At 45.8% G+C, this 14368-nt stretch overlaps 1 protein-coding gene across 1 annotated transcript in view; it reads left to right on the top strand.

The window, feature by feature from the left end:
- Positions 1–1038: 1038 nt before the first annotated feature.
- Positions 1039–14368, top strand: part of LOC137542196 (septin-9-like) — a 106090-nt gene continuing 92760 nt past the window's right edge. Inside the window, exon 1 of the mRNA XM_068263925.1 lies at positions 1039–1177. Within this exon, the coding sequence (XP_068120026.1) occupies positions 1039–1177 (139 nt within the window). The remainder of the gene's footprint in view (positions 1178–14368) is intronic.

Below are 14368 nucleotides of genomic sequence, written 5' to 3'. Positions count from 1 at the left end.
GATGTGACGAAGGCATGGGCTAGGGTTGGAAGATCCTCTGAAGGAATTAGGTGCTTAATCTTTGCAATATTCCTTAGATAAAAGAAGGAATGTTTCACAACAGCTGAGATTTGATTCCTGAAGCTTAATTTCTTATCAATCAGTACTCCCAGGCTGCGCACACAGTCTGAGTTTTTCAGGTCTGAGCTCCCTATCCTTAGCGGTGTTGGTTGAGACTGGGGCTGCTTTGCTGTTGAGCCCTGGCCCTCGATAACAACAAGTACCTCAGTTTTGTCAGCATTAAGTTTTAGCCAATTCATATTCATCCACTCCTGAAGCTCAGCTAAGCATGAGTTTATTTGTGGAGTAGGGTCTGTGATGCCAGGTTTGAATGACAAATATAGCTGGGTGTCATCAGCATAGCAATGATATGTCAGGCCATGTTTTTGTATGATTTCTCCAAGTGGCAGCATGTATATGGTGAAAAGTAAAGGGGATAATATTGCGCCCTGAGGTACACCGTATTTTAGTGGTACAGGGTTGGAGAGGAAGGGCCCTAAGGCTACCCTTTGTGTTCTGCCAGCCAGGAAGGAGTTGAACCACTGGAGAACAATGCCATCTATGCCACAGTACTCTTGTAGCCTGTTGAGCAAGATTCCATGATCGACTGTGTCAAAAGCCGCTGAGCGGTCGAGCAAAATCAGGATGGAACATTGACCCTTGTTTCTTGCAATGAGCAGATCATTGCAAATCTGGGTGAGGGCTGTTTCACAGCTGTGAAATTTCCTGAAGCCAGATTGAAGAGGGTCAAGGATGTTGTTTCTGAAGAGCCTGTCTTCAAGTTGAAGGTAGACAGCCTTTTCAATAACTTTTCCCAGAAAGGGGTACATGTGTTATGTAAGTAGATCAAGTATTTATCTACTTATGTGTGTTTTTTCCCCTGGCATATTATGGCTAATCCTACTGTACCAAGTTTTTTTTTGATTGTGTGTTTTTTTGTTTATTTTCTTTTCTATGTGAATGGAAGCACTTGTATAACAAAATTTGTACATCTTTGTCATGTTTCCAGGTCAGAGTGGTCTAGGAAAATCAACTTTAATAAATACACTCTTCAAATCCAAAGTCAGCAGAAAATCAGTGCAGCCGACAAGTGAAGAGCGAATTCCCAAAACTATAGAGATTAAAAGTATCACTCATGGTAAGAAGCTGGTAGGGGGGTAGAAATTTGCAGGGCATGACATCCAGATCAAGAAATCCAGTGATTTTGAAATGACAGCATACTTTTATTGTCCTGTTGTGTTAAAAGGACTCCAGGATGTTGAGTGTATGTATGTATGTGTGTATGTGTATCTCTCTCTCTCTCTCTCTCTTTCTCTCTCTCTCTCTCTCTCTCTCTCTCTCTCTCTCTCTCTATCGCTCTCGTTATCTCTATCTATCTATCTATCTATCTATTCTCTCTCTCTCTCTCTCTCTCTCTCTCTCTCTCTCTCTCTCTCTCTCTTTATTAAATGGTAATGGTTGGTGATATTCATTTCCTGTTTGTGGCACATTAGTATATGTGAGGGAGGGAAACTATTCAATATGGGTGGTGACCATGGTGGCCATTTTGAATCAGTTTGTTTTTTCAATAGGAAGGGGGTCATGTGACACATCAAACTTATTGGGAATTTCACAAGAAAAACAATGGTGTGCTTGCTTTTAACATTACTTTATTCTTTCATGAGTTATCTACAAGTATCTGACCACTTATAAAATGTGTTCAATGTGTTGCCCATTGTGTTGGATTGTCAATGCAACCCTCTTCTCCCACTCTTCACACACTGATAGCAACACCGCAGGAGAAATGCTAGCACAGGCTTCCAGTATCCGTAGTTTCAGGTGCCAGATTCAGTGCATAAAGAGGGAAACGCATCATCATGTGGCAATTTCGCATATCCAGTGGCCTTGAGGTTTCCATTGATTAAGAATGGCCCCACTATCTTTGTGCCCCATATACCACACCATATCATCAATTTTTTTTGTTCCACCAGTCTTTGAGGGATCTATCCAATGTGGGTTAGTGTCAGACCAATAGCGGTGGTTTTGTTTAACTTCACCATTCACATAAAAGTTTGCCTCATCACTGAACAACATCTTCTGCATAAACTGAGGGTCATCCTCGTTGAGATGCTGCATTAGCTGGAGTTTGTAAGGGTGCCATTTGTGAGTAGCTAATATCCGCCGAAAGGGATGTTTGACTAATGCCACTCTCCAGTGACATGCAGCGAGTGCTACGCTGTGGGCTTTTGCTGAATGAAGCTAGGACAGCCACTGATGTTTCTTCATTAGTGACAGATTTCATGCATCTAACGGACATCGGAGTTTCGATGAAGGACGGATGTCCGACACGCGTTAGATAGGTACCGGGCCGGGCCTCCTTGTGTGGATACTAGCACATGCAGGGTAAGTGTTCATTTATTTAACTTACTGCAGCCACGCAGATTCATTATCACTATATCAGCCAGATGGCTATGTATCGTCGTATACACTATACTTCTGTTTTGTACTGCAGTTTAGATTGAATGACTGTATCATAGAAGGGACTGTCCTCCTTACCCTGCGTTAGATATTATATCTGTGTATTGACTATATGGCCCACACTTTGTGGCTCGACCTGTGTATAAACACAATTTCTATCTGCTGCTCCCGTGTTAACCTCGGTGACATGTCAAAGGCTGTAAACAAAGAGAAACTTGTAAATAACTCATGAAAGAATAAAGTTACGTTAAAACCAAGCACACCATTGTTTTTCTTGTGAAATTCCCAATAAGTTTGATGTGTCAAATGACCCTCTTCCTATTGAAAAAGCAAAAGTTGGATTCCACCCATCTTGAAAAGTTTTATCCCTCACATATACTAATGTGCCACAAACAGGAAGTTAATATCAACCATTCCCATTTTTATTAACCACTTGAGGACCTAGGGCTTTCTACCCCTTAAGGACCGGCCACTTTTTTTCCATTCAGACCACTGCAGCTTTCACGGTTTATTGCTCGCTCATACAACCTACCACCTAAATGAATTTTGGCTCCTTTTCTTGTCACTAATACAGCTTTCTTTTGGGGCTATTTGATTGCTCCTGCGATTTTTACTTTTTATTATATTCATCAAAAAAGACATGAATTTTGGCAAAAAAATGATTTTTTTAACTTTCTGTGCTGACATTTTTCAAATAAAGTAAAATTTCTGTATACATGCAGCGCGAAAAATGTGGACAAACATGTTTTTGATAAAAAAAACCCCATTCAGTGTATATTTATTGGTTTGGGTAAAAGTTATAGCGTTTACAAACTATGGTGCAAAAAGTGAATTTTCCCATTTTCAAGCATCTCTGACTTTTCTGACCCCCTGTCATGTTTCATGAGGGGCTAGAATTCCAGGATAGTATAAATACCCCCCAAATGACCCCATTTTGGAAAGAAGACATCCCAAAGTATTCACTGAGAGGCATAGTGAGTTCATAGAAGATATTATTTTTTGTCACAAGTAAGCGGAAAATGACACTTTGTGAGAAAAAAAAAAAAAAAAAAAGTTTCCATTTCTTCTAACTTGCGACAAAAAAAAATGAAATCTGCCACGGACTCACCATGCCCCTCTCTGAATACCTTGAAGGGTCTACTTTCCAAAATGGGATCATTTGTGGGGTGTGTTTACTGTCCTGACATTTTGGGGGGTGCTAAATTGTAAGCACCCCTGTAAAGCCTAAAGGTGCTCATTGGACTTTGGACCCCTTAGCGCAGTTAGGCTGCAAAAAAGTGCCACACATGTGGTATTGCCATACTCAGGAGAAGTAGTATAATGTGTTTTGGGGTGTATTTTTACACATACCCATGCTGGGTGGGAGAAATATCTCTGTAAATGACAATTTGTTAATTTTTTTTACACACAATTGTCCATTTACAGAGATATTTCTCCCACTCAGCATGGGTATGTGTAAAAATACACCACAAAACACATTATACTACTTCTCCTGAGTACGGCGATACCACATGTGTGGCACTTTTTTGCACCCTAACTGCGCTAAAGGGCCCAAAGTCCAATGAGTACCTTTAAGATTTCACAGGTCATTTTGAGAAATTTCGTTTCAAGACTACTCCTCACGGTTTAGGGCCCCTAAAATGCCAGGGCAGTATAGGAACCCCACAAATGACCCCATTTTAGAAAGAAGACACCCCAAGGTATTCCGTTAGTAGTATGGCGAGTTCATAGAAGATTTTATTTTTTGTCACAAGTTAGCGGAAAATGACACTTTGTGAAAAAACACAATTAAAATCAATTTCCGCTAACTTTTGACAAAAAATAAAAACTTCTATGAACTCACCATACTCCTAACGGAATACCTTGGGGTGTCTTCTTTCTAAAATGGGGTCATTTGTGGGGTTCCTATACTGCCCTGGCATTTTAGGGGCCCTAAACCGTGAGGAGTAGTCTTGAAACGAAATTTCTCAAAATGACCTGTGAAATCCTAAAGGTACTCATTGGACTTTGGGCCCTTTAGCGCAGTTAGGGTGCACTTGTGGGGTTCCTATACCGCCCTGGCATTTTACAGGCCCAAAACCGTGAGTAGTCTGGAAACCAAATGTCTCAAAATGACTGTTCAGGGGTATAAGCATCTGCAAATTTTGACAGGTGGTCTATGAGGGGGTGAATTTTGTGGAACCGGTCATAAGCAGGGTGGCCTTTTAGATGACAGGTTGTATTGGGCCTGATCTGATGGATAGGAGTGCTAGGGGGGTGACAGGAGGTGATTGATGGGTGTCTCAGGGGGTGGTTAGAGGGGAAAATAGATGCAATCAATGCACTGGGGAGGTGATCGGAAGGGGGACTGAGGGTTTGGCAGAGTGATCAGGAGCCCACACGGGGCAAATTGGGGCCTGATCTGATGGGTAGGTGTGCTAGGGGGTGACAGGAGGTGATTGATGGGTGTCTCAAGGTGTGATTAGAGGGGAGAATAGATGCAAGCAATGCACTGGCGAGGTGATCAGGGCTGGGGTCTGAGGGCATTCTGAGGGTGTGGGCGGGTGATTGAGTGCCCTAGGGGCAGATAGGGGTCTAATCTGATAGGTAGCAGTGACAGGGGGTGATTGATGGGTAATTAGTGGGTGTTTAGGGTAGAGAATAGATGGAAACACTGCGCTTGGGTGGTGATCTGTTGTCGGATCTGCGGGCGATCTATTGGTGTGGGTGGGTGATCAGTTTGCCCACAAGGGGCAGGTTAGGGGCTGATTGATGGGTGTCAGTGACAGCGGGTGATTGATGGGTGTCAGTGACAGGGGGTGATTGATAGGTGATTGACAGGTAATCAGTGGGTTATTACAGGGGAGAACAGATGTAAATATTGCACTGGCGAATTGATAAGGGGGGGTCTGAGGGCAATCTGAGATTGTAGGCGGGCGATTGGGTGCCCGCAAGGGGCAGATTAGGGTCTGATCTGATGGGTAACAGTGACAGGTGGTGATAGGGGGTGATTGATGGGTGATTGATGGGTAATTAGTGGGTGTTTAGAGGAGAGAATAGATGGAAACACTGCGCTTGGGTGGTGATCTGATGTCGGATCTGCGGGCGATCTATTGGTGTGGGTGGGTGATCAGTTTGCCCGCAAGGGGCAGGTTAGGGGCTGATTGTTGGGTGGCAGTGACAGGGGGTGATTGATGGGTGATAGGTGATTGGCAGGTGATTGACAGGTGATCAGTGGGTTATTACAGGGAAGGACAGATGTAATTAATGCACTGGCGAATTGATAAGGGGGGGGGGGTCAGAGGGCAATCTGAGCGTGTGGGCGGGTGATTGGGTGCCCACAAGGGGCAGATTAGGGTCTGATCTGATAGGTAAAAGTGACAGGTGGTGATAGGGGGTGATTGATGGGTGATTGGTGGGTAATTAGTGGGTGTTTAGAGAAGATAACAGATGTAAACGATACATTTGGGAGGTAATCTGACGGCGGGTTTGCGGGCGATCTAATGGTGTGGGTGGGTGATCAGATTGCCCGCAAGGGGCAGGTTAGGGGCTGATTGATGGGTGGCAGTGACAGGGGGTGATTGATGGGTGATAGGTGATTGGCAGGTGATTGACAGGTGATCAGTGGGTTATTACAGGGAAGAACAGATGTAATTAATGCACTGGCGAATTGATAAGGGGGGGTCTGAGGGCAATCTGAGCGTGTAGGCAGGTGATTGGGTGCCCGCAAGGGGCAGATTAGGGTCTGATCTGATAGGTAACAGTGACAGGTGGTGATAGGGGGTGATTGATGGGTGATTGATGGGTAATTAGTGGGTGTTTAGAGGAGAGAATAGATGTAAACAATTAATTTGGGAGGTGATCTGATGTCGGATCTGTGGGCGATCTATTGGTGTGGGGGGGGGTGATCAGATTGCCCGCAAGGGGCAGGTTAGGGGCTGATTGATGGGTGGCAGTGACAGGGGGTGATTGATGGGTGATAGGTGATTGGCAGGTGATTGACAGGTGATCAGTGGGTTATTACAGGGAAGAACAGATGTCATTAATGCACTGGCGAATTGATAAGGGGGGGTCTGAGGGCAATCTGAGCGTGTAGGCAGGTGATTGGGTGCCCGCAAGGGGCAGATTAGGGTCTGATCTGATAGGTAACAGTGACAGGTGGTGATAGGGGGTGATTGATGGGTGATTGATGGGTAATTAGTGGGTGTTTAGAGGAGAGAATAGATGTAAACAATGGATTTGGGAGGTGATCTGATGTCGGATCTGTGGGCGATCTATTGGTGTGGGGGGGGGTGATCAGATTGCCCGCAAGGGGCAGGTTAGGGGCTGATTGACGGGTGGCAGTGACAGGGGGTGATTGACGGGTGATTGACGGGTGATTGACGGGTGATCAGGGGGATAGATGCATACAGTAAACAGGGGGGGGGGGGTCTGGGGAGAATCTGAGGGGTGGGGGGTGATCAGGAGGGGGCAGGGAGCAGGGGGGGGATAAAAAAAAATAGCGTTGACAGATAGTGACAGGGAGTGATTGATGGGTGATTAGGGGGGTGATTGGGTGCAAACAGGGGTCTGGGGGGTGGGCAGGGGGGGGTCTGATGGGTGCTGTGGGCGATCTGGGGCAGGGGAGGGAGAAATCAGTGTGCTTGGGTGCAGACTAGGGTGGCTGCAGCCTGCCCTGGTGGTCCCTCGGACACTGGGACCACCAGGGCAGGAGGCAGCCTGTATAATACACTTTGTAAACATTACAAAGTGTATTATACACTTTGTATGCGGCGATCGCGGGGTTAACATCCCGCCGGCGCTTCCGTATAGCCGGCGGGATGTTGCGGCGAGCGAGCGGTGACAGGCGCCGGCGGAGGATCGCGTCACGGATGACGCGATCGCTCCGCCCATGCCCTTAAATGGACCGCCGCCTCTGTGGGTGAGGCCGTCCTGCAGGGCTCCACTTCCCCGCCGCCCCTGTGTAGTGGGCGGTCGGGAAGTGGTTAAGGTGTATCCATATAAATGGCCCACCCTGTATAATGATCTGTAGTAAACTTTCACTTTCAGCTCAGGACAGTACAACACAGGATTTACAGGGTTATTTAAGTATAAAAAAAAAAAAAAATACTCCTGTGCCCGCATCGTCCTTCCATGACCCTCCAGCCAGCAGTGGCAACACCCTCAAAGCTGGCCGGTCTCGGCCAGTTGCCAACTACTACGCAGGCGCTGCCCCGACCCGCATGCACCCATATCACGCTCCCAGTGTCTGGAGCATTCTGCACATGCGTGGTAGCGATTTTCCCGTACTGCGCAGGATGCTGACGTGCACAGGGATGCGATGCGGGACCAGCCAGTTTTGCAGGGGTCACTGCTGCTGGCTGGAGGGAGGAGGAAGGATGGCACAGGCACAGGATGGTTACAGGGGGCTGCAAGAAGCCCATGTAAGTTAAACTTCTGTTTTTGTTTTTTTACTTAAGATTTATTTTAACTGCATTGCCATGGCAATTGGAGTCCAAAATATGTACAGGGTTAGGTAGATCCTTTAAGCAATTTTTTTTTCTTCAGAGCTGTAAATCGATCTCTTTGCTTTGTCGGACTCATTTGAACAGTATGAGAAAAAACGTAAACAATTTGGAGCTGTTAAAATGAATAAAACACAAACTTTTCTTTCACTTAGTGGTTGGCTGAAGCCATTTATTGGCAAATAACTGTTTACTCTTATTTAAATCATAATCACTTCACAAACTACCCAAATGACCCTGAAGTTCACATACTTCGGTGATTTGGCCTGATATCATGCACACAATTTGACACAAATGGTGTTTAATTGCTATTAAAGGTCTTCACCTGTGATCGTTTTGCTCTTGCAATTAGTGGCTGTGTATAAAAGGTCAATGAGTTTATGGACTACTGTTAGACTATTGCATCTTACATTCAGTACTTCACTTACATAGTTTGGTTGAAAAAAGACATTCGGCGATCAAGTCCAACCAGAAAAATAAATTAAAAATAAAACCCCATCCTGAACCTACCTGCGCATATCCCAGTTGATCTAGGGGAAGGCAAAAAAACCTTACAAGGCTTGGGCCAATTAGCCTAAAGGTCCGTACACACACCTGATCAAAGGCAACGACTGGTCCGTCGTCACCTCCTGCTGGGCGTGTTTTCAGCAGACAGTACAGCGTGTGTACAGTCTGTCGCTGGACTGATGAGGCTGTTTTTGAGCGATCCGCCCGATGGATCGCTCAGAAACAGCCTTATCAGCCCAGCGACAGACTGTACACACGCTGTACTGTCTGCTGGAAACACGCCAAGCAGGAGGTAACGACTGACCCGTCGTTGCCTTTGATCTGGCGTGTGTACGGACCTTTAAAATAGAAAAAAATCTTTCCCAACTCCAGATGGCAGTCAGATAAATCCCTGGATCAACTCTTCCAGGAATTACCTAAACATTATAGCCGTGGATGCCCTTCAATGCAAGGAAAGCATCCAAGCCCTCTTTACATGCAGATATAGAGTTTGCCATAACTACTTCCTGAGGTAAGATGTTAAATATTTTAACCACTCTCACTGCATTAGCTGGACCCCTTTCTAAATAGATGGCAGAAACTTTTTTTCCTCCACCTGCAAATCATGTCCCCTTGTCCGTTGTACAACCCTAGGGACAAAAAGCTCATCTGCCAAGCTTTTGTATTGCCCTCTGATGTACTTATACATGTTAATCGGGTCACCTCTAAAGCTGGCTATACACTAGGCCGATTCCCCGCCGATCGACAGCAGATTCGATCACTGGGATCGAATCTGCTGTCACATAGTTCGCGCTACACGCTAAATTTTGATCTATTTCGTCCCGAAATAGATCGATCCCGTCGATCGCTCCGTGCGGGAAATTACTGTCGATCTCCCGCGGGTAGGGAGCGCGTTGCTAGCGGAATTCGAGTGCCCGACAACCGACGCAATACAGCTTCAACACATTACCTGCTCCGCCGGCCCGACTCCCCAGGTCTCCGCTGTTGTCTCCGGGTCCGGCATGCTTCACTTCTTTCTGTCCCGGCGGGAAGTTTAAACAGTAGAGGGCGCTCTACTGTTTAAACTTCCCCCAGACAGGAAGAAGTGAAGCATGCCGGAGACCAGAGCGGAGATGAAGACAGCGGAGACCTGGGGGAGTCGCGTCGGCGGAGCAGGTAATTTATGCGGGGGGGGGGGGAGCGGCGGCAGCACCACCACCACCACAGGTTGTGAACGGTTTCATGCTGAAATCGATTCACAATCTGTTTGCAGTAAAGGCAGCCATACGATCCCTCTCTGATCAGATTCGATCAGAGAGGGATCGATCTGTTGGTCGAATCTGATGGCAAATCGACCAGTGTATGGCTACCTTAAGTCTCCTTTTTTCCAAGCTAAAGGAGCCCAGTTTTTCCAACCTTTCTTGGTAAGTGAGATCTTCCATCCCTCTGATTAATTTAGTTGCCCGTCTTTGTACCTGTTCCAAAAGGCCAATGCTCTTTCTATAGTGTGGTTCCCAAAACTGTATTCCATACTCCAGATGAGGCCTCACAAGTGATGTATACAGTGGGAGAAGCATACTATTTTATTTGCTTTATTTTATTTTATTTGCTTTAGCTTTGTATATGATTACCTAACTTGTTATCGACCAGTATTCCTAAGTCCTTCTCAAAGTCAGATGTTCCCAGCTGTATGCCATTTATTTTATACGATGATCTACCATTGGTACGTCCAAGGTGCATGACTTTTATATTTACATTTAAATTTCATCTGCCACGTGCCTGCCCATATGGCCATGTTATCAAGATCCTGTTGTAATATGTCACTATCAGTCTTCATGTTGATAATTCTGCATAATTTTGTATCAGCAAAGATGGCTACACTACTCTGTACCCAGTCTACTAGATCATTATAGTGTAACGGTCGGGCATAAATTAAAAAATCAATTCTTTATTTTTATCTGGTAAACAAGCGTATTTTTCGGACTATAAGATGCTCCGGACTATAAGACGCACCCAGGTTTAGAGGACAAGAATCGGGGGAAAAAAAATATATATACTAAACCTGATGCGAATATAGATCGGGGCATCTTGTAGACCTTTTCCCCCAACTGCACTACACTAACCCCTGCTGTCCACCCCCAACTACATTACACTTCACTGCTTACTACACTACACTAATCCCTGCTGCACCCCCCTTACCCCAGCTAGGTTACACTTTCCTACACTACACAACACTAATCCCAGCTGCTCCTCCTTCCTTCCAGCTATGTTACACTACAACAGCAGGGAACTAACAGTGGAAGCTAAACTAAAGGACACTACAGTCACCCAGCATGCTCCATCCTGGGAGTGGGAACAGCTACAATGATCCCAGGTGATGCCCGATACCTCCCTCCCTCAGATGCACAGCGGTGGCAGCATGTTAATGTCACCCAGCATGCTCCATTGCAGGAGCGGTGACAGCTGCAGTGTGCAATGCCTTATATCCCTCTCTCTCTCTGCAGTGGCTCCAGCTGATTGGCACCCTGCTCCTTTGCGAGTGCAGTGACTGCAGCAATGTCCCCGGTGATCCACCGATCCCTCCCTCCCGTGCCAGTCAGCTGCATCGTTTTGTCACTTACCCTGCTCCATCGTGGGTAAAGTGACTGCAGCAATGTCCCCGATGATCCACCGATCCCTCCCTCCCAAGCACAGCGCCTGCAGCGTTGTCCCCGATGATCCTCCGATCCTTGTATGCGCGGCTGCTTTAGATTTTGTCACGCACCCTGCTCCATCGCACGGGTGCAGTGACAGCGGTAATGTCCCGGGTTCCTTTGATCTCTCCCTCCTGTGCGCGGCGGCTGCAGCCCGTTATTACTCAGTCTGGCGTGTCCCGGGAGCCGGCTCTTTTATCCACACTTCAGCAGGCATTTTACTACATTGTAGCTTTAAGGGTCCCTTGCGTGATGACCTCATCAAACAAGGCCCCTTTGCTACAGTGTAGTAAAATGCCTGCCGAAGTGTGGATAAAAGAGCCAGCTCCCGGGACACGCCAGACTGAGTAATAACGGGCTGCAGCCGCCGCGCACAGGAGGGAGAGATCAAAGGAACTCGGGACATTACCGCTGTCACTGCACCCGTGCGATGGAGCAGGGTGCGTGACAAAATCTAAAGCAGCCGCGCATACAGGGATCGGAGGATCATCGGGGACAACGCTGCAGCCGCTGTGCTTGGGAGGGAGGGATCGATGGATCATCGGGGACATTGCTGCAGTCACTTTACCCACGATGGAGCAGGGTAAGTGACAAAACGATGCAGCTGACGGGCACGGGAGGGAGGGATCGGAGGAACCAGGGACATTGCCGCTGTCACTGCACCCGACATGGAGCAGGGTGCGTGACACATCAGGCTGCAGCCGCTGTGCACGGGGAGCGAGGAGGGGACCAGTAGACTGCCAGGGATTCATTTTTGGGGAGGCTGTGAGGGCACATTCGGACCATTAGACGCACCAACATTTTCCCCCTCTTTTGGGGAGTAAAAAAGTGCGTCTTATGGTCCGAAAAATACGGTAATAAGGATGCTAATGAGGCAATCCAAAAGTTAAAATCTATTACTTTTCTAGTTTATAAATGATCATTCCCCAGTTTACCTGACTCTTATTTGGTACATTGTCGCACAGAGGAAGTTGAAGGGCATGCTGGGTTGTCCTTTTTTGTTTCTGTACATTAGTTAAGTCTGAGAAGCAAAAAAAGACAACCAGCGTGCCCTGCTACTTCCTTTTTGTGGCAGCGTACCTAATAAGAGTCAGTTAAACTGGGGAATGATCTTTTATGAACAAGAAAAATAGAGATTTTAACTTTTAGATTGCCTGGTTAGAATCCATATTACTTGTTTACCAGATAAAAATAAAGAATTGATTTTTGATTGTATGCCCGACAGTTACACTTTAATAAATGAATTGAAAAAATAGGGCCAAGTACTTACCCCTGTGGTACCCCACAGCTAAATGTTTCCCATTTTGAGTATGCTCAGTTTATTACCACTCTATGCCTTCTAACCCTTAACCAGTTCTCTATCTGCATACACACATTTTCTCCTAGTCCCTGTATCCTCAGCATTTGTACCAGGCTATTGTGGGGAACAGTGTCAAAAGCCTTTGCAAAGTCCACTACATCTATAGCTTTCCCAAGATCTAAATGTTCATTCACCACTTCATAAAAGCTGAGCTGATAATTTTTAAATTCAAAGTCATGGGAAAAGGAAAATAAATGTCAAAGGATCTGCAGAAAAGGGTAGTTGAGCTCTATAAAATAGGAAAAGGATATTTTATAAGAAAATATCCAAGGAATTGAGAATTCAAACCAATAATGTTCAAACTCTAAGAAGTGGAAATGTATAGGTTCTGTTGAAACCAAACCAGGGTCAGGTAGACCAACTAAAATGTCAGCCACAAAAATTGTTCGGATGCAAAGCAATAACTTCAGGTTAAATGTGGTGTGGCAGTTTAAAGATGCTCAATAAGGATGTACTTAACCACTAGGCGACCGCGTGACGCTGATGAGCGTGCATGTGGCGCCAGCTCCAGGACCGCCTAAAACCGATCGGCGTAAAAAGTCCTTGGGGCGTGGTTTGCAGGAGATTGCGCGCACATCTCCGCTTGGATGACGGAGCTCAGCTCCGCCTTCAGTCTCTCAGCGGCAGTTGCTGCTCGGAGTGTTAGAAGGCGAAACTAGTGTCTATTAACACAGTACAGCGCTGAGATCTAAGGCAGCGCTGTACTGGGGACAGCCATGTGACACGTCTGTCCCCCTGGATGGCACAAAAGTGATCCGCTGTCATAGGCTAAAGCCTATGACAATCACGCTGAGTGGCTGGCGGGGGGGTATTACAAAATTAAATTTAAAAACAAAATAGGGGAAAATATTACAAAACAAAACAAATATTTATTAAAAAAAAAATCTGGAGTGATCAGAGCCCACCAACAGAGCTCGGTTGCTGGAGAGAAAAGGAGGTGTGTGTATGTGTGTGTGTGTGTGGGGGGGGGGGGGGGGGGGGATCACTTGTGCGCGGAGTTGTGCAGCCCTGCAGCGAGGCCTTAAAGCTGCAGTGGCCCAATTTGTGAAAAATGGCCTGGTCTTTAGGGGGGTTTAGCCCGTGGTCCTCAAGAGGTTAAAGATGGACTGCATAGTTGCTTTGCCAGAAGAAAGCCATTAATATGCAAAGTCAACAAGGCCTAAGATGAAAGGTACACCATTCCTACTATGAAACCTTTTGGTAGATTGCTGATATTTTGGGGATGTGTGAGCTACCAAGGCACAGGAAATTTGGACATTTGGACATTTCAACATCACAATGATCCTAAACACAAGGCCACGTCAACCTATCATTGGCTACAGCAAAATAAAATGAAGGTTCTGGAGTAGCTATCTCAGTCTCCTGACCTCAATATCATTGAGCCACTCTGGGGAGAGAATTTACAAGAACTGGAGGATTTTTTCCAGGAAGAATTGGTAGCTTGACCATCTGAGAAGACAGTCTCATTTACAACTACCACAAATGATTTCAAGCTGTCATTGATGTTAAAGGGGTCAATACATGGTTTTAAGGACTGCAGTATGTAAACTTTTGATCAGGGTCATTTGGGTAGTTTGTGTAGTGATGATGATTTAAAGAGTAAACACAGTTATTTGAAAATGAATGGCTTCAGCTAACTACTAACCATGAGTGAGAGAAAAGTTTGTGTTGTCATTCATATGCTATAAAAAATGGTTAATAAATTTATATTCTGCCAGGGTATGTAAACGTATGAGCACAACTCGTGTATAGATTTGTGTGTCTTCTACTTAAAAGTTGGATTTATTGCTTTACATGCGGCAAAGCCATTAGCATACAATTAGAAATAGTTATCATTATGTTCTGATTTT

The sequence above is a fragment of the Hyperolius riggenbachi genome, chromosome 12, assembly GCF_040937935.1.
Source record: "Hyperolius riggenbachi isolate aHypRig1 chromosome 12, aHypRig1.pri, whole genome shotgun sequence".
In the NCBI taxonomy this organism is placed as follows: Eukaryota; Metazoa; Chordata; class Amphibia; order Anura; family Hyperoliidae; genus Hyperolius; species Hyperolius riggenbachi.
The sequence above is the reverse complement of the archived record's forward strand: the minus strand, read 5'-3'. Positions and strand labels throughout refer to the sequence as shown.